The following is a 21803-nucleotide window of genomic DNA, read 5'->3' on the forward strand; positions in this document are numbered from 1 at the left end:
TTATGACTCAGGGTTTTAGTTTTTAGTTTTCTTTCTTTATATATATTCTGATATTCCATCCTTGTTCACAATATCACACAAAATTCAGACTGAATCCAAGCAGATCCAATATGGTATACATTAAAAAATGTATAAAAGTCCAAAGGGATTACGGAAGGTGTTGAGATATGAAATTAAAATAAGCGTCTTCTTCAGCAACTCTACCTGTTATTTAGTTATAAAGTATCCACACAAGCTGTCGCAGTCACTGTTCATTTTCTTGCTGAAGTTTCCAGAATGTCCAGAGTGTCTGTTGGGTGACTCGCCTTTCAGCATAGATTACTTTTTGTCACCTCGAGCTTGCCTGCTGCCTATAGGGAACTATATTCTGTGGCCTTCATACTTTTCTTGCTGTGTGACCTTTTTCTACATATATGAGCAGCTGTACTGTCAGCATGTTTCAACCCAATGTTCCTACTATACTGCACTGGGTCTATACCAGTTTTAGCCCAGGGCTGTGCAGAGTTAACTCCACTACTTTCCCTCTGCTCCATTCTATAGAAAGTGCGCCCCCCCCCCCCCCACACACACACACACACACACACACACACACACACACACACACACACACACTCGCCTGTGCCATTCGTTGTTTGAAGATCTCCTGTCAGCATATTCTTATTCGCTCTCCTCTTTCTGCTACATATAGCAAGACTATCAAAGAGTGTCCAATGGTGGCTACTCTGAGTTCGAGCTGCTTTTTCAAGAGTCTTCCTTATTGTCTCCTGGAGTAGATAAAAGACATATGTTTCTGCTACATGGAACTATAAGGTTTTAACCTGCCCATTACACTAAACATAAAAAACTACAATGCATCAATGTCAATCAAACTAAATTGTAGTCACACATGTTCAAATTAAAACAATATAAATACTTATACTACTCAAACCCTTTATAGTATGTATTTATAACACTGTTTTCACAGTCCATATTACAAAGAAAGCAAAATAAACAGGCAGGTCATAAAAGCACAAGCATGAGAAAATATTGAGAAATGACATAATGTGTATAAGAACTCTGAAAGACACGGTTAAAAAAAAAAGTAAAACCAGGAAAGAGATGAAGAGACTTCATCTTTGGAGTCAATGAGAAGCACATTAAAGTGAGTTATTAGGCACCCATGAAGCCATTCACATTAACACAGTGTTTCTCAGACGGTTGAACCTCAGGACACACCACCAACTCTTTCATGAAAAATTGCAGCCCCAAAATTTTGGATATTTGTTCGATCAATTTATTTCTTTAATAAACATTTTTGCAAATTAGACCTGAGACAGTACAAAGCAACTGAACTTACAAACTTGTATGAAACGCGATTCATAGACACCTTCACAACCCACTTAACATATCTTCACAAGTACATCTCCATAGCAATATATGACTTCAGTTGAACAGCCTTGTATGTTTCTAGCCACTTTCCTCTTTTTTTTTTCATTTCTGCCCCCGCCTGCATGAAAAACGTGCCCTGTCACTCACCTGTGTTTACCATCTAATATAACAATGTACGAGAGGAGAAACTTAAGATTTAATAAGACTGAAAGAAAAAAAGGAAACACATAAAGGAACTCAAATGTCCCATCTTTTTTTCTCTTCCCTTCGATGTGCCCTTTGTTCATCTGCTGTTTTCTCGTCCTTGGGTACCTGAGTGAGTCGGAGAGAAAAGCACAGCAGAGTACTTGACAGTCCATCATTGCACCACTTTAGAATATACCATCAGTAGGACGGATGAAGAGGACACAATCATATTGAGCCATGCACATGACAACACGTGTAAATGCACACTGACACAGAGTTGTCAGCCCATGTAGAGAATCTCTAAATGTTGAGTGTCTGTGAGCGAACACTTTACAGCACCGAGCACTTCGACCTCCTGTCAGTGTTCTATATGCACAAAAGATGGAGGAGTACATCATAATTGCAGAGAAAACCTATGTAGTTTACAATGATAGTTATTAGGGTCTACCTTGACATTGGCTGGAGGAGTGAAGTCGTTTAATTTCTTGTTCAGTTGAGGAGAATGCTACAGTGATGTCAAAGACAAAATGAAACAAACATCAAAACACAGGTCAAGAAGAGCTTTACTCAGTGGTGCTTTGGACCAGATTTTTCTTTTGTACTTGTATAAGACAAAATCTGGAACATTTTCTATGTGCTGTTGATAAATGAAGGCCCTGGCATTTGCTTCATGCCAAGACTGAGTAATTTCTGCAGCATCCCAGGGTGCGATTCCAACCCTTGGGCCATTGCTACATGTCATCCTCTCTCTAGTCTTGCCTTTTCTGTTTCTCTAAACCTTTCACTAACAACACGCGGCTAATGCACAGTGTTTCGCAAGTTAATAAGGATACTCCATATTCACACCTACCTCAGTCTTTGGATTTGTTTAAGTTTTTTTTTTTTTAAATATATCTACCACTTTTTTATTCTTCAAAAGTCAGCTGTGTTGTCTTATATAAACAGACTGTACCATTTGTTTCCTCTCTGCAGTGTAATCCCTTATCAAATGTATCAGTTTATTCGGATTTACAATTTGCAAAGGCTTAAAGTCAGAAAAAGAGGAAGCAAAGAGGCAGCGATAGAGCATGCATCAAAGGTCATGAGCCGGCTTTTAACCCAATCAGGCATTAGTAGTACACGATCCTTCCCTTATCCAACAGAGCCACCAGGATGGCCTTGTAGCTCATGTTTTTTTCTCCCTTATCAAAACACATACATACATTTCTCTCATTCTAATAGGACGACCGGAGGGCTAGCCTTGAACGGCAATCAGACGCGTTGGCTAGATAGGCCTTCCTATGCATGTATGATTTGTATGGTCTTCAGGTGTGGCCTCCAGTGATAGTCATAATCATCCTGCTATTGCCAAGGCATTAGTTTCAGCTGCAATTATAGATTAATGTGAATGTATGGATGTGTGCATTACACATGTTTTTTCTTACGCTCTCATCCTCTTACACACATGGACTACACACACCAAGGCCTCCAGGCCCATAGGGACATAACGGACAATCAGTCTGACAATCACAGCTGAGCTCTGATTGATGCTGCAGTTTAAACACACACACTCACAATTTCAGACACATGGACACTGTAATGCCAAGGGCTTGATCCCCCACACCGGCTTCAGAATCACACACACACAAACATCCTCTGTCTAACAAGCCCCTCAGTGGATGAATAAATAAAGGCATATGGAATGTTTTTTAAATTTCCAATCACTCTGCTACGTGAGGTATGATATCAATTATATCCATCCCAGTGGAGAAATGGAATACTTGATCAATGGACAACAGTACAGAGCCGATGTCGGCCAAAGGGCATTATTAACAGGGAGGATCAGGTGAGGTATGCGAGATCCATGTAATAAAAGGTAACATACATACAGTATATGTGTGTGTGTGTGTATATACACAAGGTCAACCTCCAGAAGCTTGAATATAGAATTCCTCAAGTTTTTCTTTTAAGGCAGAATTTGCATAACACAGTGCATGTTTTGTTTTTTTGTTATTGGATTTGTTTTTCTATATTAGCGTGAGCCGCCGTGTATTTTAGGAACTGCTGTTTCCAAGCTTTCATTTTGTGTTTTCTGCCACGTCTCATTTTTGATGTGATTCATTGAAGCATCTGAGACACTAAACAGCCTCCGGGCTTCTGTCACAGCCCTGCGTGCGTGTGTGTTTTGATTTGTGTGTGTTGCATTTGTGTACGTTGCAGACACATATCTGTCTTCTCGGACAAACTAGATCTGTCACACTGGTGGCAGACAGGACTGTCTTTTCTGTTGGTTAGCTGAAATTGATGAGGTAATCAAGTGTGTATGTGTCAGATTCTTTGTTTTTGTTTTTTTGTGCCATCGTAAAATATGTTTTGTGTACAAAGATGCAGAACATGTGTGTTGGCAAAAAAGGGGGGAAAGCACATGGTCACATCCCCGGGTCTATATTGTAAAAAATGAAAACACATAAATCAGTTTAATGTAACAGATCGTCATCATGTGCTACATTTCTTTTAACCTGATTGTGTCAACTTCGTCTTTGTTCCCTTTGGTTCCACTTTGTCAAACTAAACAGCTGTAATGTATAAGCAGCTTTATATGTTTTTTTTTAAAGGGACATATTTTTATGCTTAGCTGCGAAGTCCTCTATCCATCTTGACACAGTGAGGGTGAGTCAATGGCTGCTCTGACTCTCTACCCCATCACTGATCCCGCTCGTGGTGCTGACTTGCTTTGTTTTTAACCCGACATTCTTTGCATCCATATTGGATTAAGATTATAAGAACGCTTTTTAGGTACTTACAGTAGCGTTTTTTAAAAGATGAAATATTTTTTCAGAAGGCTGTAAGGGTTGTACGATAGCTTCATGGTGTTTGTATCTTATTCTCTTATTTATGTAATGTTTTCATTCTGAAATGAGTCATTTCCTTTATATACTGTGTGTGTGGTTGTCATTGGTATGTGCTTCTCTGTTTACATGTGGACTGGTGTTTGTTTTTATTTTTTGTATTGATGATACTGTGGAGGCAGCCTAATATGCAGCAAATAGTATCATCATATTGTGGAATATAGTGAAGTTATTTCAATCCTGTATATCAACGCTTTGGCATTATGAGAGCCAAGAATTCATTGTCGTTAAATGATTTAAATAAATTAACCTAGAGGGAAAAGAACTGAAAGGAAACAAAAAACAACAACAACACATAGGTTAGATTATATTAACTGAAAGTATTTTATTTTTACCTTTTAGATCAACATCTGTTTAAAGGTTTTGTCTTTGCAGAAGTTCAATGAGGTTGTTTTAGAATCGTTCTCAGACCTTTAGTTTAAATGTTTCTGCAGTGCATGTTCTGCAGTGCATGTTTATTATTGTTGGCTTTTCTTTCTTCCAATCTCTTTTAACATTTCTTGAATGTCCTTGTTTGACCGAGTTCATGTTGTGACCTCGGTGTTCATTCAACCAACACAGGATAGTTCGGAGTACAATACTTCCTGGAAATCTTATCTTGTAGGTACAAACTTTACCAAGAATCTGAGTTGCGCTGAAAGATGTTATTTTCAGTGTTTCTTCAAGTTGAAAAGGTTCTTATTTTTTTAACAGGTTATGAATGTTCACAGTTCTTTTATACTGTGAGTCCTCTCTGTACTTGCTTTTATCTCCACGCTATCAAATTCATGCTTATTATTTAACCTTGATTCCCCTTACCATGTATGTTTTGTATTTCACAGTTTGTGTGTGTATGAGAGAGTGATGCATATTCTAGTGAGCTTTGGGAATGCTATGGAGTGCCGGGAGGAGGGCTGTAGATTTGATGCAGGTGTACAGCATTCTGTTATGGCAAAACGTCTTACGTTTCCCCCGCCCTGATCAGAGGGAGAGGGAGTGCGAGTTTGGCTGTGAGAGCCAAGAAGGTATTAGAGGTCTGGTGTGTAGCCTCAAGACACACACACAGGCAGGCAATCAGTGGGGCACATGAGGCATCTGCCCTGTGTTTATTCAGCCAGGGTAGTTGTCGTTAACTTTCCTAAAAAGGTGCTGTGCTGTGCGTGCGTTTGTGTGTTTCATGTAAGTGTGTGTGGTTTTGTTGGATTTGATGGCTCTTGTCTTCAAGTGTCCTTTATCATTTTTGTTAAGTTGACAGTTTGGCAGCTTCACTCAGTACATTTTTTCTTTCTTTCTCCATTTTTATTACTTTCTCTCTTACAGACGCTCACACACTTTGCTGATAAGGGCTGAATTTAAGTCACAGTAACTCTGTTCATCATTCATCCACTCTTACTCACAAACTTTATTTTCATGGTGTCTCAGTTATCTGAAAGAGTTTGAATTTGACTATGTTCCAGATGTCATCTCTGTTTCCAATTTTCCAGCAGTTGGGCTAGCTGAGTGTGTATTCATCAAAATGTTGAAAATCTTCACAATTAACTCCCTGAGAAATGTATAAAGTTAGAATAAAGAATAAAGTTTTCCTTTATATGACTTACAGAGAGCAAAAGTAGCTCAAAAGTGCCTCAAAAATTGTCCTGAGCTTATTACAGACATGGTTCAATGAAATACACATACTCTCACAAACTAAGCACACGGCTGTGGTTCTGCTTTGACATTTGTTTATGTCTTTTTTCACAATTCTATTGTATTTTCACTTACTGCAGAAATAAAGTAAAGAATATATCCTTTAAATATACATATTTGCATAATATTTGAGTATGTTCTTACTCACAGTCTCTTTCAGACACACAAGCCTCACTTAACTAGTGTTGGGCATGTTACTGAAAATGTCTTGTTTTTTTTTTATAGCTGAAAGCCAATAACTATTTGTTCTTCTTTTTTTGTAATTTACTCTGCTCTCATCATGTCATGATACTGTATGTTTTTAATGAGTATTTTTTTTATCTAACTTTCTAGAGTTCACCTTTATTTTAAAAAGCATCACTGCCTACCAGCTCGTAAAGTCAGTGACTTCTGTTTACCTGCTGTTCAGTCTTTAGTTCAGTCTGATCCTGCGGATAATGACTTAAGTCGTCTTGCTGCCAAAATAGCTATTTCCTTTTAAGGATAAGAAAATAATCCTGATATACAAATATTTGAACGTGTTGTAATAGTCAGGTGAGTGTAAAGCATGAAGAGACGGATAAAGAGTCATGTATTCATCTTGTAATCCTTCATGTCTCTTTCACTCTGTCTTCTGTCTCATGTTGTTACTGTATGATTCTGTAAAGGGATTTTGTCCAGGCCTTGTTCCAAACACTTCATTTGTACCACTTTGTTCTCTGTTGATTTTACATTTGTCCCCACAAACCTTTAACCAAAGCCACTGTTAATCCCCTCATTCTTTGTGGGAAATACTAAAAAAAAAAGTTTGAGTCACTCTTCCTTTGTTTTTGACTTTGAGGATTTAAACAAAACTCCAAAACCAACAGGGCTGGTTTTTTTTCTGTGTCTTTCAAGTAGCTTCTTCAAAGAGAACCTCCAAAAGATCAGAGCACATATCTTTAGTCCTGTTAAATCACTCCGGCTATGATTGTTTAGCAGGCAACAAACAAAATCTACTTCTGCAAAAAGCCATGTGTGTATAAGTTAATTTTGTAGCGTGTGTGTTTGTGTTTCTGCTTGTGTGGCATTGTTTGTTACCAAGAGGTCATATCATCATCATACAGGTCCACAGGATAATAGTGATGCGTGTGCATGTGTCTGTGCACACTGCATGCGATAGGGGTAAATTAAGAGGTCAAAAGATGTATGTGAAATATAAAGGAGGAGGGGTAGTGTTGCATAAATGTACACTTGGGATTGGAGTTCAGCTTTGATGATGCATAACCCTGCAAGCCTCTTTTTTCACAGTGGGAGGCCCGGTTCACTCACGGCTGTGTATTGGTCAGACACTGCTTTAAGTTATATTAATGATGAAAGGCTGATAAACAGTTGGAGGGGAGAGTTTTCTCATAAACAAATAGCAACAAATATTAGAATTCAATAAAGCCCTCCCAAAAAGTACTTTGATGTGGATTCGCAAAATAATCGCAATAGAGAAGTCGGCAGACTGCCATGAGATATTAAAGTTTAAACTTTGTTCTCAGTCTATGAGGACAGTTTCTTTTTTTCTTTTTTTGGAGCATGAAACCCACAGCCATCTGGGATCTGTGAGTCTAAACTTATTCTTTTTTTTGTAAATTCTAAAAATGCCAAACAGGGGGTCTTGAAGTTGCAGCATTATAAGTCCTAGTCTACATGTAGGAGGTTTTCCTCCTTAAGTTCTCAAAAACATCTTTGTCCACACAAAAAGGCAAAGCGCACTGTAACGGCTGTCATGAGCATGCCAAGTCAAAAACCATGTCATCGACATGCTCAATATGTTCTCGCCATTCCCCTGCAATGACCATTTCATTAACAAAGTTGTCCATTCAGGCGCCTCTGCTCGTCAACATAGTGTGAGAGTAACTGTGTATATATATACGTAAGCATTTTTAAAAAAAGTCCATTTAGCAACATTAACACCAGCACTAGTTTGGTTATGTCTGCTACACAGTAATCTCATGTAAACAAAAGTGACAGTGTCATACAATGACATCAAACGGAAACGGCCCCAAAACGCACAGAAAAACCTCTGTTTTCAAAAATAGCCACCTACGTGTGGACCTGGCCTGCTATATCATTGACTTAGATGTATTAAAGTAAGAAGCTATATTTAATTCTATATCAGTGTGTTATATCCCATATTTACATGATCATTTAGTTGAGAATTAAAGTAAGGGGACTTGTAGAAATGCATTTGAATAATGGATAGTTTGTCTGCACGGTATCACTTTGTATGAACATGCTTTTCCTGGATTTAAATATAACAGGGATGTTAATTATCGTTCTTGTTTTCCTAGTTCAGTATTGCTACATTTGCCAAAGAACAGGTGGAATCAACTCGTTTTTAGCCTTTATTTTAGTTTTTTCACTTTGGCACTGACTGTTAGCCTTTCATAATTATCCCCTCAAAGTGTTATGTGTCGCTTCCCTGTGAGAAAGTTAATCCAGTTGCATGGTAAACCACAGATGCAGTGAGAGATTTTGGATGTTGTTCAAGTGAATTGCTCCTTTATTTGTGACGCGAATGAAAATGTTGATTAGAATTCAAAGCCACAGTTCTCTCATTATCCTTGTTATGATGTGGATTAATTATCAATTAAACTCATGATCCCACAAATCTGCAGTGGATCTGCTGCATATCATGGGATGTTATTCTCTGGATGCTGAAGTAAATACACATCTCAGTGTGCAAAGACATGCACATACACGCCTTGTTTGGTATCCTGTGACGTCTGTTACGGATTGAGTGAATTCAAATCTAAATACAAACTATCACACACTCATATGCAAATAAAAAGCAGCAGCAGTACAAGCAAAGACCAACACATTTCATGCATGCATATACACATAACTCATGGTGTGGTGTAACTTGTTTTATTTTTATTTACTGATTTAACAACATGTTCACATCTGTCATATTTCCTGCTGGGCTATATTTATGCATGATCATCCTTTTAGTCCAATTCAATCAAAACATTAGGATATACCTTAATCCCAGATCAATGCTTCTGGTTTTAATAAGATTTGGTTTATGTATTGGGGGAAGCAGGTTCATACAAATTCACATCACTCAGAAGCCTTCTGTTAGCATCTGTCCCGTGGTCCACAGGATAATAGTGAGAAATAACGGCAAAACAATCTCCATCAATGATGCTCTGCATATTGATCATATTGATGGGAAACTTAGCTGGTGAATATGTTTTTCCAAAGTGATGTGTCCATCAACATGGGGAAATATGAACAACTCCCCAAAAAAGTCCCCAGCACTTAAACAGACATGTTATATAGATAATTCTGTATGTACAGTGTATAGGAGGCATTTGCAACACCATGGGAATAGTAATTTTTACATGGGAGGTTTTAAGGCTCACATAGAGACATCTGTCTTCAGTCCATTGGAGCAAACAAAAGGCTCCGATCACATGTTCAACACCAAGTGATAATGTTCAAAGAACATTTTTTTCACCTTTTTTTCTCAGAAAATTGCCCTGTTTGCAGGAAGCAGTGATTTATTTGGTCTCTCTTTAAGTCTGTCAGCAAGCCTGTGCAGGTGCTTTCTGTGTCGTAACACACATGTACACACACACACACACACACACACACACACACACACACAGTAAAATTAATGTGAAGGAAGACAGGTATGAACAACAAAGAAAGTGCCCAGAGATAGTAGAGAGGGATGGAAGCAGGAGGATAAGAAAGGAGGAGAACGGGAAGGAGGGAAGAAAAAGAGCAGAGTAGATGGGTTTCTGCAAAAATGGAAGCACCCTGAGCAAAGCGTTAGAGCCGGAGCTTCTGAGGCTTTGACACACTGCGAAGGAAATGATCAGTCAGCACAGTTTTACAATGCAGGGCTCACAGTTCAAATGCAAATGCCGCCCATGGAGCCCACAGAAAACTTTTCCCAACAAATAATCTATGTGTTGCTCTTTTTCAAACTCAGGTAGTTCGTACTGTGTTTTATTGTTTCCTGAATTGCATGCTGGGATTTAAACTAGTTGTAGTTCCTCGCATGAGAAGGACATTGACATGTTTAATAAGTGAGGAGTAAAAATGAATGGGATGTATTTTCATCTAGGGCACTGTTTCAGATAACTATACTGGCTAAAAAAGACAAACTACTTCAATGGAAGGAGAAATAATGTGAGTGTGGATGTGTCCATAAAGTAAAATATTAATCAGAAATCATTTAAACGGTATCTCTGGGGAAGAAGAAAAAAAATCTAACTTTCTCTTAGACATGAAGTGGGTTTTATTCATGCTTGCAGGACATCTGTAGTTGTTTTGTATTCTTTCACTTTTAATGAAACAACATTCTTCAACCAAAAAATTACTTTGTAATATCATCCCATACTTTGTAACTTTGTAATTTCATCCCATACTCATGTTCTTTACTTGGAGGCCTTGTTGTACTATTTGATTCTGATGTCCTGAATAGACCGTTTTTTCACGAGCATTTGAATTGTATCCTGTACAGCCTTGTGATTTCTCTCTCCCCTTTTATTCGGTTTTCTTCTTTTCTAAGGACCTGAGTTTAATAATGCTCACTATCCTCTCAGCCAAAGCGCTGGCAATGCAGTGTCTCTGGAACCTTGAGATTGTAATTAAATGGAGAAATGCACTCACAGAAAACATGGAAAAAAAAAAAACCATTGAAATGCAAAACTTTGATTGAATTGGACTCTTGATGAATAGAAACATATTGTGTGACTGAAGCAGCTCGCTTGTTGTTGAAATAAAACACTGCACTTATACATGACCTGTGTGACAAAAACATCAGCCTCATGCTCATATATGAACAGTAGAAGTACGTGAAAATAGACTGTTCGTAGGTAAGATAAGAATGAAAGATGTGTGTACTTATACAAATATCAAAGCACTTTGGTGGATGCAATTTCTGTTTCATGTTCAATGAAATCAAGCCCAAAAAGGCCTGTTATTCTGTAGGATGAGTTTGAGCAAATAACCCCGAGCCAACAGATTTTTGACTTTCAATATCTGCGTTGAAGATGGACTTTATTATGTAAAATCAATTGATCTATATAAAGTCTGTTCCTGTGTTTAATGTCATAATTAAAATAAAAAGATGTTGTCGAAGAAAATTCCATCATCTCTCTCTCTCTCTCTCTCTCTCTCTCTCTCTCTCTCACACTCTCTCACTCTCTCACTCTTGTGCAGGTGGGAGAGAGGCAACATGTGCTGGTGACAGAGGAGTCATTCGACACTCAATACTATGTGGCGCACAACAAGTTCTACGAGCAGGTAAGATGAATGTCAGTTTATAAAGACTCAAAAACATCCTCCTTAGAGTCTACCTGTTTCTCAAATCTTCATTTTGACCTTAGGTCCAGGCTAGTTCATTCAAATTCAACCTTTGACAAAAGAACTTGAAGGCCTGTGTCAACAGAGAGGTTTTTTTGTGTGCTGGCAGCGCTCATTTTCAATATAAAACCAATGTAGTTCAGAGCCCATAACGCTAAAATGTCCTCTGCGTCAGTTGTTTTTGATGCTGCCATCACAGCCCTCTGTCTGAGATAGTTAAACTTTTCCCTCACCAACCAATCAAAATCAAGAATGGGCGGGACTTCTGATATCAGCTTTATCAACAACAATTGCGGAGTTGACGGTTGTCTGACTCGGCTTTTCGTGGGTACACAGGCCCTTCAAGTAAACTAAAGTTGTATTCATTCAGGCATTCATGTGATCAGGTATTCTCTAGATCCTTGTGTTGTATATGAGGGGCGGCTGTGGATCAGTGGGAGAGACGGACGCCTCTCAATCGTAAGGTCGGGAGTTCAATCCCCAGCTCCTGCATGTCCGATGTTTCCTTGGGCAAGTCACTTAACCCCAAGCTGCTCCTGCTGCTTCTTCAGCAACTTATAAATGTTTCTGATTCTGACTGGGATGAGTTACTTCTGACACTTTACATAGCAACCCCTGCCATCAGTGTATGAGTGGGTAGGTGTGACCTGTGGTGTAAAAGTGCTTTGAGTTGTGAGAAGATTAGAAAAGCCCTACACACGCTGAAGTCCATTTACAATTTACCATATTTACTCACCAAGTGTAAATATATAATTTAATTTAAGAGATATCAGCATAGTTTCTTGTTAACCTACATTTGTTCACCAACCCTTATAATGATGTCAAGTTCCATTGGCTCTTATTGAACTCAATGTAGGTTTGTTGACACTATGCACTGTATGAATCCCGAAATAATTTTGTTGACCTCCCACTCATTCCACCATCAAACAACATAGAGCAGAAAAGCTGCAAATTAATCTGCATTTGATGAAACATTTCCGTAAATGAAGCTAATCCAACCCTTCCTCATTTTCACACTTAGTAAATCAGATCAGAAGCTGCGCTTTTCATGTCACAGGAGTACTCTCAGCAGGTGTCACAAGCTTAAGCTTGTATTGACTAAAGTAGGTTAGCTATAATATCACACATACCCACAAATACACACACACACACACACTGCCTGCAGTGGTTATGAGAGCGTTTTGCAGCTGATAGCGGCACTACTTTTTTCCTTTTTTAACTGTACTAACATTAAGGTCAACCCTAAAGACATGAACATTCCATCCTAAATACACACACACACACACACACACACACACACATACAGACACGCACATCCCCATGGCTTCAAAGACCCTCTCTCAACCTGTGAAAAATTCACTTTAAAACATCTTCAAATAAATCAATTTCCCCCTGCTTTAACCATCATCAGAAACATGTTTGAAGTTATGCTTTTTATTAGCAGGGAGGGCAGGGGCTGGTAATATTTTTTCTTCCCTTCCACTTTCCTCTCCTCTCCTCCCCTCCTCTCCTCCCCCTTTGCACCTCCTTCTGCAGGCTATAAACTGAAGTTACCAGTGTCACTCGGTTCATGCGCATGTTGAGCATACTCCTCCATGCATGTGTGCATTTGTTCATATGCAGGCATATATGTCATGAGTATAAGTTCACTGTACTCGAGAGGCCTCTGACATGTTTGATGTTCTCCTGGTCCCATTTTTGGGGGGTAGAGGATATTAAGTATTTAGCCTGAACTCCTAAATCAATCTCTGACTTGAAAAAAACATAAAACACTATGCACCAATATGTTCCTGAATGTGTCCCTCTGGGGGGATACATTATCGAATCCTGTGTACTACATGTCTGCAGTACATTTACTTTTCCAAAACAGGCCCAAACATATCTCTTAGAGGTAGAGGCGACGACTACCTACTGAGCCACAGCTCACCCCGCTTACTGTACATCCCTCTAGATAATGACATGTTTAAAATAAAGAATGCAGAGAAAATACAAAGAAATTAAAAAGCAAATCATTAAGATGTGCAGTTTTAGTAGAAATGATGGTTAAGGGAGAGAAAAATTGGGGGTCAAGATGAGTAGTTGGTGCAAAGAAGAGAAAAAAGATGGAGAGCGGGGAGGGTGTATGGTTGTGTGGGTGGAGGAAAGCGAAGGGTAAGATAGAGAAGAGTGTGAACAAATGGCCTAGTTTCCGTTTTACACCATCAGATTGATATCTATCCTGACGGGTATAATAGGCACCCAGCCCACCTGTGAGTGTGTGTGTGTGTGTGTGCATCTGTTAGTAGATGAGTGAGGAAGTAGGAGGGGGGTTTTCCAATGAAATCGGACGAGCTCTTTCATCATTTAATCACCCTGTAATGGGCCTCGAATGACCCTCACCTGCACACACACACACACACACACACACACACACACACACACACTCACTCACCTACCTCCCCCACACCCGTGCTGTTTTACCTCTCTGCTCCTGGCATGGTCTCAATCTCCTCTCATGCACATACACACACACACCCTCACAGTGGTCGAAGTGTCAAGCAGCAGGTGTGATGATTAGGCAGGTGTGGCGCTCGCTCTGTGTGTGTGTGTGTGTGTGTGTGTGTGTGTGTGTGTATATGTGACTGTGTGTGTTTGTCTGGCCTGTTCTCCATCTCCAATCGTATTTGACCAGCTGGATAAGGAATGACAGATTAACATAGAGCCAGGCTCACTCCTGCCATCACAGCAGTAACACTCCCTCCACCAGTTCACGTGCTTTCCTCTGCCCAGTCAGTGGCTTAGCCCTGCAGAGCCCTGTAATGGTTAGACAGACCACCACATGATCTGAGTCAGCACGGATCCACCCTGCTGAAGTGTATTTAGGCAAGACACTGATTCCCCAGCAGGTCCAAGGTTAGGGTTCTGCTGCTGATCCTTTCCTTTGGTCTGAAACATGTAAGAGGCAGAGAAAAAACATAGTTTGAAAAATGATCACATCATCATCATCACTAGTGGTTTAAGAGAACCATTGTCTTTAAAGCTGTTTGATGATTTGAAAACCAAATCAAAAGGAAAGTGAATGTATTGTTTTGACATTTTCCACAAATATTCAGCAGTAATATGTTTATATAAATACTCAGGGTAACATTTAAAATTCTAAATGTTAAGATTTCTTTACAAATCCTAAGATGGTTACTCATACAGAGGGACCCTTTTTTCTTCAGAAGTGGAAAAAGATCAACATGATTTGTACAGAAAAACCCCCTTCCTTAATGCTTACTTGTATAATCAATCACACAAGCTGTTATGACTGAAGTTTTAAAGCCAACAACAGTCAAAACACCCATTTTTCTATTAGTGTGTACCAGAAGAAGTATTGAAGAAAAGCAGTAAATCTGAACTTTTAAAAGAGCAGAATACGTCATCTTTAAACTTTCTGGTTAGTTTGAAAAATGGTTTGAAAGGAAAAGCATTTGCATACGATCTTTATTTACAGGGCTAAGTCATTAAGAACAAATTCCATTTCACACTAAGCCGTAATTATAACTCTTTGTTTTCTCTTCCCCCCTGCTGTGATCAGCCGAGATTTATAGTTGCCATGGTGAAATAATAAGACAAACCAGAAAATCCCTCTGGTTTATCTCACAGCTGTTGCCGTAGTTTTTGACCTTGAGGGCTTTCATAAATGGAATTGAAAACACTCAGCCCTGTGTTTTTTTGTTCGCAGGCAGGGACTCGCTAAATAATAATGTAGCGGGGCATTGGGGAAAACACTTTTGATCAGCGGTTAATTGAGAATGTAATTGACAGATGTGGAGAGACATGCAGAGGGGTTGGTTGTTTGGTGGGCTGAATCAATATACAGCTCTGCATTCTAAGGTGAAACACAGCAAGATGCAAGTTTTTGTCTCTGGTCACTAACTGTCAGTCACTTAACAACACAATCGTTTTTTTCCTGTACCTCAGTGGTTTGCCATGATTTATTGACCAGGGTTTTTTTTTTTTTAAGTAAAGGTGAATTCCATAGTCATTGCTACAATAAGTGAATTTCCAAATAGAATTAAGCGTTTGTTTTAAGGGAGTTTACGTCTTCTGATTTACAGGTGCTGGTTCCCAAGATGGCTGAGTTCAAAGGAAAGATGATTGAAGTGGACATCTATGAGGCAGGAAAACACTTCCTGAAAGGACGACTAGTAGAGGACAGTAAGCTGTTCACTCCCTCCATCGCTGCACCACTTCAGAAAGGGGAGGTGTCCGGCCTGATGCAGGTAAACACACAAACACATGCCCACCTGCATGCAGACAGAAGTTAATGCTATCCAATCACAAAATGTTTTTTGAACTTGCTACACACACAAAGAAGCACAAACATGATCCTATGTTCATGAACTAATGGACAGATGTCAGACAAAAGGGTTCCTGAGCCAGTTCAACCAGACCATACTGTGGTCAGTACCCGGACTTGAACCAGCGACCCGCGGGTTCCCAACCCAATTCAGAAGTGATGACTATTTATACTACTTTAAACATTTAAAAGGTATTGATAAGAATAAAAGTTTGTAAGTTTAGGGACTATTTCTTTCTTTCTTTGTTTTAATTTTTATTTGTATTAAAATATTCTATCAGAAATACTTCACACAGTCAGTCACAGTAAGAGTCAGCATGTGCACGGGAATATGTCTTTGGCTTGAGATGCATTTTAAACTTCTTCTCTTAAATCAAATCAGAAGTAACGAGGGGGCTCAATAACACACTGGCACTCACTTTTCAAAGTTTGCTAGCTTGTTTTACAAAGTGGAGATAACGGTGCATTAACAATATCCATGTCAGTGTTGAAATGTTTTGCTTTGACTTGTGTCAACACTGGAGAAAAACTTTGGAAGTAGCACTAAATCACATTTTTTTTATATTAGTATTAACTTTGTTGAAGTTTCTTGCAGAATTTGTTTTGCATCTATGGCTGTGTACCAATGAGTTGACACTTGTGTCAATTTGTTGCAAGTCAACATTGAGTCATTTTCTGTGTTCAGTGCATGGGTTGATTCAGGCACGTGAATTCATACTCTAAGATTTCTTTAGTTAATGAATGAAAGAATCTATCCTGCATCTGCGCTTCATGTGTGTTCCTTCCATATCAACAATATCCCAGTTGTACAACACACAGTTAGAGTGTGTGTGTGTGTGTGTGTGTGTGTGTGTGTGTGTGTGTGTGTGTGTGTGTGTGTGTGTGTGTGTGTGTGTGTGTGTGTGTGTGTGTGTGTGTGTGTGTGTGTGTGTGTGTGTGTGTGTGTGTGTGTGTGTGTGTGTGTGTGTGTGTGTGTGTGTTGGTCCACACATTTAATCCACGCTCGCTTCTGCAGTTTGTGGGAAAGAACCAGTGTAGCAGGCGTGAGATAAGTAATTTAAGATAAGCTGTGGCTGGCTAAACTGTCCTTTGTCTTGCTTTTTAAACCACACACACACACATAATCACACACACATACACACACGCACTCATATATGCGTGATACATGCACAGAGGCACACACAAACAGCATGTTAATGTATCTGTTTCACTGCATGTTATTTTTCACTCTGACTAGCTGTAGCTTATAGCTCAGGACATGGAGCCACAGAGCAGAATATGATACACTTTCTAATTTCACACTCCATCAGCCTTTACTGCCAGACAGAGAGGGAGGGGACCCAAGGAACAGACAGAGACATGAGAGAGAGGGCGACGCTGATGGAGGGGAAAGCAAGCAGAGAGAGAGAGAAATGGATGGCAGGGAATTAGATAAAAAAAAGAATGAAAGAGAAATGTTTCAGAGCAGGCCAAGCGATACATTACTTTACTTAGCAGGAAAAGTTCAGATGTAGCGACTGGACCTTGAAAAACTTGTTGCCTTATAAAGTGTACAGGCCATCCAGCAACCCGGATAGGGTTAAATTTTCCCTGATTACTTTCCCAAACACCCACCTTCTTTCAGCACTCTGAAAATCTTACACATCATACCAGAGCCTTTATTTAATCTTATAATCATGTTATAACACTTTACATCTCTAATACAGATCAAACACAGTCATAACGTGTCAGAGAAAGCAAACTACTTTGTACGTCTAGAAACACCTAGTTTCTAACACACTCTCTACAGGGCCTCATAATATAAATGCATTTTTCCAGGTTTTCAAGGATTCCAAATAGTTTCAGTCATCAGTTTACTGTAAATGTATGTCAGGAGTTTCAAGAAAAATGTCCTCAATTCCTCCATAAATTCTGCTTCTAACATAGAGAACTGTAGGTTGTGTGCACAGAGACTCCCTTTGTTAAGAATGAGATGAAAAAAAAATACACATTAGCATTTTTGCATCAACCTGTGTAAGTTCATCTTCAGCATGTAGAAATTTGACTGAGGATGTTCCAATGCTCTAAACTTTAAACTTTCCAGATACCAATTTTGATCCATGGGCTTGGGTATTGGTTAATATTGGATACCCCTCTGACATCAGTGGGACAGAGAAAATATACTGTACTTAACATTGGTGGAAAAACAGTGATTGCAATATCTTGTTTGCTTTGTCTAACATGACATTTTCTGCTAGCACCGTCGTTGTGTGTTATTGAAATTTGTAAAAAAAAAAAAAAAAAAAAAATTGACCTGAAAAGAGTTATATTTTTGTGAGCTAATGAGTCATTGCATCTGCTTTGATCGACATACTCAATAATGCCACATTATTAGAGGCTCACCAGTACTCTCACCAGTATTGGTATAATAGCATCTTTTAATAGATGATGGTTGTTTGATGTAAAGTTAGTGTAGGCTGGTTGAAAAATTAGCAATAAGTTTAAGACAACAAGGCGGATGGAGATAGAGGTTGAATGGATTATCTAAATGGAGGGAGGTTTATCCATATGTAGATGATCTGTGATCCCGTCATATGATCGGCATTGTCACCTCTTGATTGCAGAAGAGCAGCACTGTAAAACTGTGCTAATAGATAAGTGACCTAATGGTTTGGAAACAGCTGTATATGCAAGCTGCACATGCAGCCATAGTTACAGCACAGGCCTCTGGTAAATATACCATTAGTGTTATATGTGATGTCCTTGGCATCAGTGTGTCACTATTATTGTTGTATGTGAATAGGAGAATGACCGTATACATGGACACATGCATTCAGTGCAGTCTCACAAATACACACAGAGGGAGTATAAGGATATGCACTTCTGCTCACATGCTGGTGGCGGGTCTATACATTTTTGAAGACCATCTTTTTTCTATGAGTGTCAGCGTGAGTCCACCACACACTGAGCTGAATGTGTGTGTGTGTGTGAGATGAATGAGTGATTAAGAAAAGCCAGATAGATGCTCACCCCCATGTCTTGCGGCAGGGTCTATAATTACAGGCTTTTGTCCGAGAGGGAGAGAAAACCAGAAGAATAACGGAGTGGGAGGAGAGAAAGACTGTGATGAGGTCCGTGATAACTGTGTGGCTGATAGACGGTTGGAGTCTAGGCTGTGTCCTTTCATCTTAGATGCAAAGGAGGGTTGTGAGAGAAAGTGAGAAAAAGAAAGAGTGGTTGATAAGTGGGTGATTGGATAGGCAGAGGAACCCACTAAAGGTCTGTACTATCCATTTGTGGAAAGGGGAACAAAGTGAGAGATGTATCATTTCACAGATAGAGGGAGAGATGATTGCACAGCAGCCAGCATCCATACCAATGTGTGTTGTAATAAAGCAAAATGGCCGGATGGGAAGATGGATGAATATATAGAGTGGTGGCATGTAAAAGCTTGTGTGGATGGATTGACCTGAGAGTGGACAGATAGTTATGGACATGAGGCGTGATGGCTTATATACACTCAACTGATGGATGAGCAGATGAACACATGCATGGGTGTGTGAATATATGGACAGGTGTAGGAATTATGGATGGATGGATGAGCAGTGAGGATGGATTCAGTGATCCAATGGCAAACTGCTCTTTGTCTATATTCAGCCCATCAATTCACTGCTAGGTCCTGCAGTTTAAACCTAACCCAACTTCAAATTTTGATTTACTCAATTGGAAGTTTTGGTTTCCATTTATCTTGTGAATTCCTTGATGGTTGATGATGTTCACTACCAAGTAAGTTTTTATTTAAGGCTGGAACTAACAGTAATTTCTTTACTTATTAATCTGAAGATGAACGTATGATTAAGAGATTTTAAATTCCTGTGGAGTTTTCAGCTAATGAAACACATTACATTTAATACTGATGTCTCTTTATGACAACTCCTGAATGCAACAGGAACCATTGTCACAAACCCATTCCCACTCACCCTGATTAGAAATTAGGGGGTATGGACGATGCATTAGTAACATTTTTTATTTCAATAATTAATCTCCTTTCCATTCTCTCATTGTTTCTATTTTTCAAGTCAGAATCTCAATTTTACCTTCATTATTCCTCCCGTCCCTGATTAATTTGTGCAATGTGACATGTTCATTAAAAGGCTTTGATGTTTTGCCATTTTATTCCATGAAACAAGACCAAGGTTTATAGAAATTTTGCTTTTATTGACATCGAAGTCTTCTCCTGTGTTCCCTCTGCATCCCTTTTAGTCTCTCGCTCTCTTTCTCTCCGCCTGTCAGCCCCTTCATTCATAGAAACAGCACTCTCCCGCAGAAAGGGAAGGACAGTAATGAGTCTTTTTAGTGAGACACAATAGCAGAGAAAGCACTCAACAGCATGCTGAAGGAAAGAAAACGAGAAAGTATCTTCACCAGTCGTCATCCTCAGATGAAATTAAATGATAGAAGAGGAGGGGCACAGTGAGTGAGAGGCCAAAGAAATGAAGCAAGAATGTAAGAGGGAGAGTGAGAGCGAGGTAGACGGAAAGATCAGGAGACAGAAAAGCAGCTTGAGTGCCATCCAATAATCAGCTCTTTTCACAGCATACTTTCTCAAGGAGATCGAGAGAATAGTAGAGAGAGAAGCAAACAGCTCTGCTCCATCCACAAGACAACAAATTGACAGCTTGTATGAAAGACAGAAGAGGAAAGAGAGAGACGCTGGCAGAGACAGAAATGTGTCCCTCCATGACCACAAATTGACAAAAAAAAATTTAAAATTTGAGATGGTCATTCTCTGGATCTTCTTTCTATTTTCCTCTTTATCTGGTATTCGTGGTTGTCCCAGCCACTGTTGAGGTTTTTTTTTGTTTTTTTTCAAGCTATTTCTCACAGTTTTCTTCCTTTAACCTTCATCCCATGTGTTGTGTGTTTTTATTTTTGTCTTTGGTATGTATGGATGCCGAATATATGCTCTCGATTTATGGTGGCAAATTTACAAAATGAGTGGGTGGGATTGCTGGTATTTTGCATCATAATGCTTAGTGAACAGACACAGCCAAACACAAATGTTCTACAGGTTTATCAGTAAAAAGTGGCTTATACACACACACACACACACACACACACACACACACACACACACACACACACTCAAGATCCTTGTACACACACATTCATGTATACATCAACACCGATGCACAGGCCCCCTGGTGTGATTGTCTCCTCCTGCCCACAGGCTCTATGATTCATGATCATCATGTAGACAACTCAAGTGCCCAACACAGACAAAGACAAGCACAGGCATAACACGAGAATAAAAATCTGCATTTCGCCCCAAACAATTGAACTGCTTCTATGTCGACATGTAACTGTTGTGGATTGTTACTTTGATGTTGCTTTACTCACACATGTATTGTCAGGAAAATAACAGAAATCAAAGATTAAGCTGTCTTTTATCCCTGGGATACATTTAATCCTCTACAATATACTTTTACCTTTTTTTTTTTATCTCAAATGTCAAGAGGTTCCGCTTGGCCTTTGCATGACTTTGTTTACAAACAGCAGGCGTAGCTATTTTAAGCATTTTATTTAGCATGTCAAATTGTATTACATGGCCTGTGCTTTGTGTATACTGGAAGAACCAAAGTCACAGTAACAAAGGGATAAATGTTAAGCCATCAAAATATCACTCATATCTATTTTCAGTTTTTCGTACCATGCTGTCAAATAGCATTATGCAGCCTCATTCTTTTTTGTTTATTTGAAATGCCAGAGGGTATTAAATCACCGCTGTTTAATCTGTTTATTCTTTTTTTTTTTTTTTTCTTTTTTTTTACAACAGATGGGAGATGCAAATAACAAATCACTTAGACCACAACTGTTGTGGAAAAAAGTTGAGTTAGAATGTTTTTTTACCCATTTTATGGTGAAATAAGAATTCCCCACTATTGGCCTTGTAAACAACTCTTTAGTGAAATTATACAGCAGATGACTCACAGTGTCCTCAGATCCTCTTTTGAAGCTCAACATCCTGTGTTGACAGAATTATAGCTAGATTTTTGTTCAAATAC

At 39.1% G+C, this 21803-nt stretch overlaps 1 protein-coding gene across 1 annotated transcript in view; it reads left to right on the top strand.

Moving 5' to 3' along the window:
• cdkal1 (CDK5 regulatory subunit associated protein 1-like 1) overlaps window positions 1-21803 on the top strand; it is a 231364-nt gene that overhangs the window by 201903 nt on the left and 7658 nt on the right. Inside the window, exons 13-14 of the mRNA XM_061050985.1 lie at window positions 11292-11375; window positions 15518-15682. Of these exons, the coding sequence (XP_060906968.1) occupies window positions 11292-11375; window positions 15518-15682 (249 nt within the window). The remainder of the gene's footprint in view (window positions 1-11291; window positions 11376-15517; window positions 15683-21803) is intronic.

Source organism: Labrus mixtus, chromosome 11 (assembly GCF_963584025.1).
Source record: "Labrus mixtus chromosome 11, fLabMix1.1, whole genome shotgun sequence".
Lineage (NCBI taxonomy): Eukaryota > Metazoa > Chordata > Actinopteri > Labriformes > Labridae > Labrus > Labrus mixtus.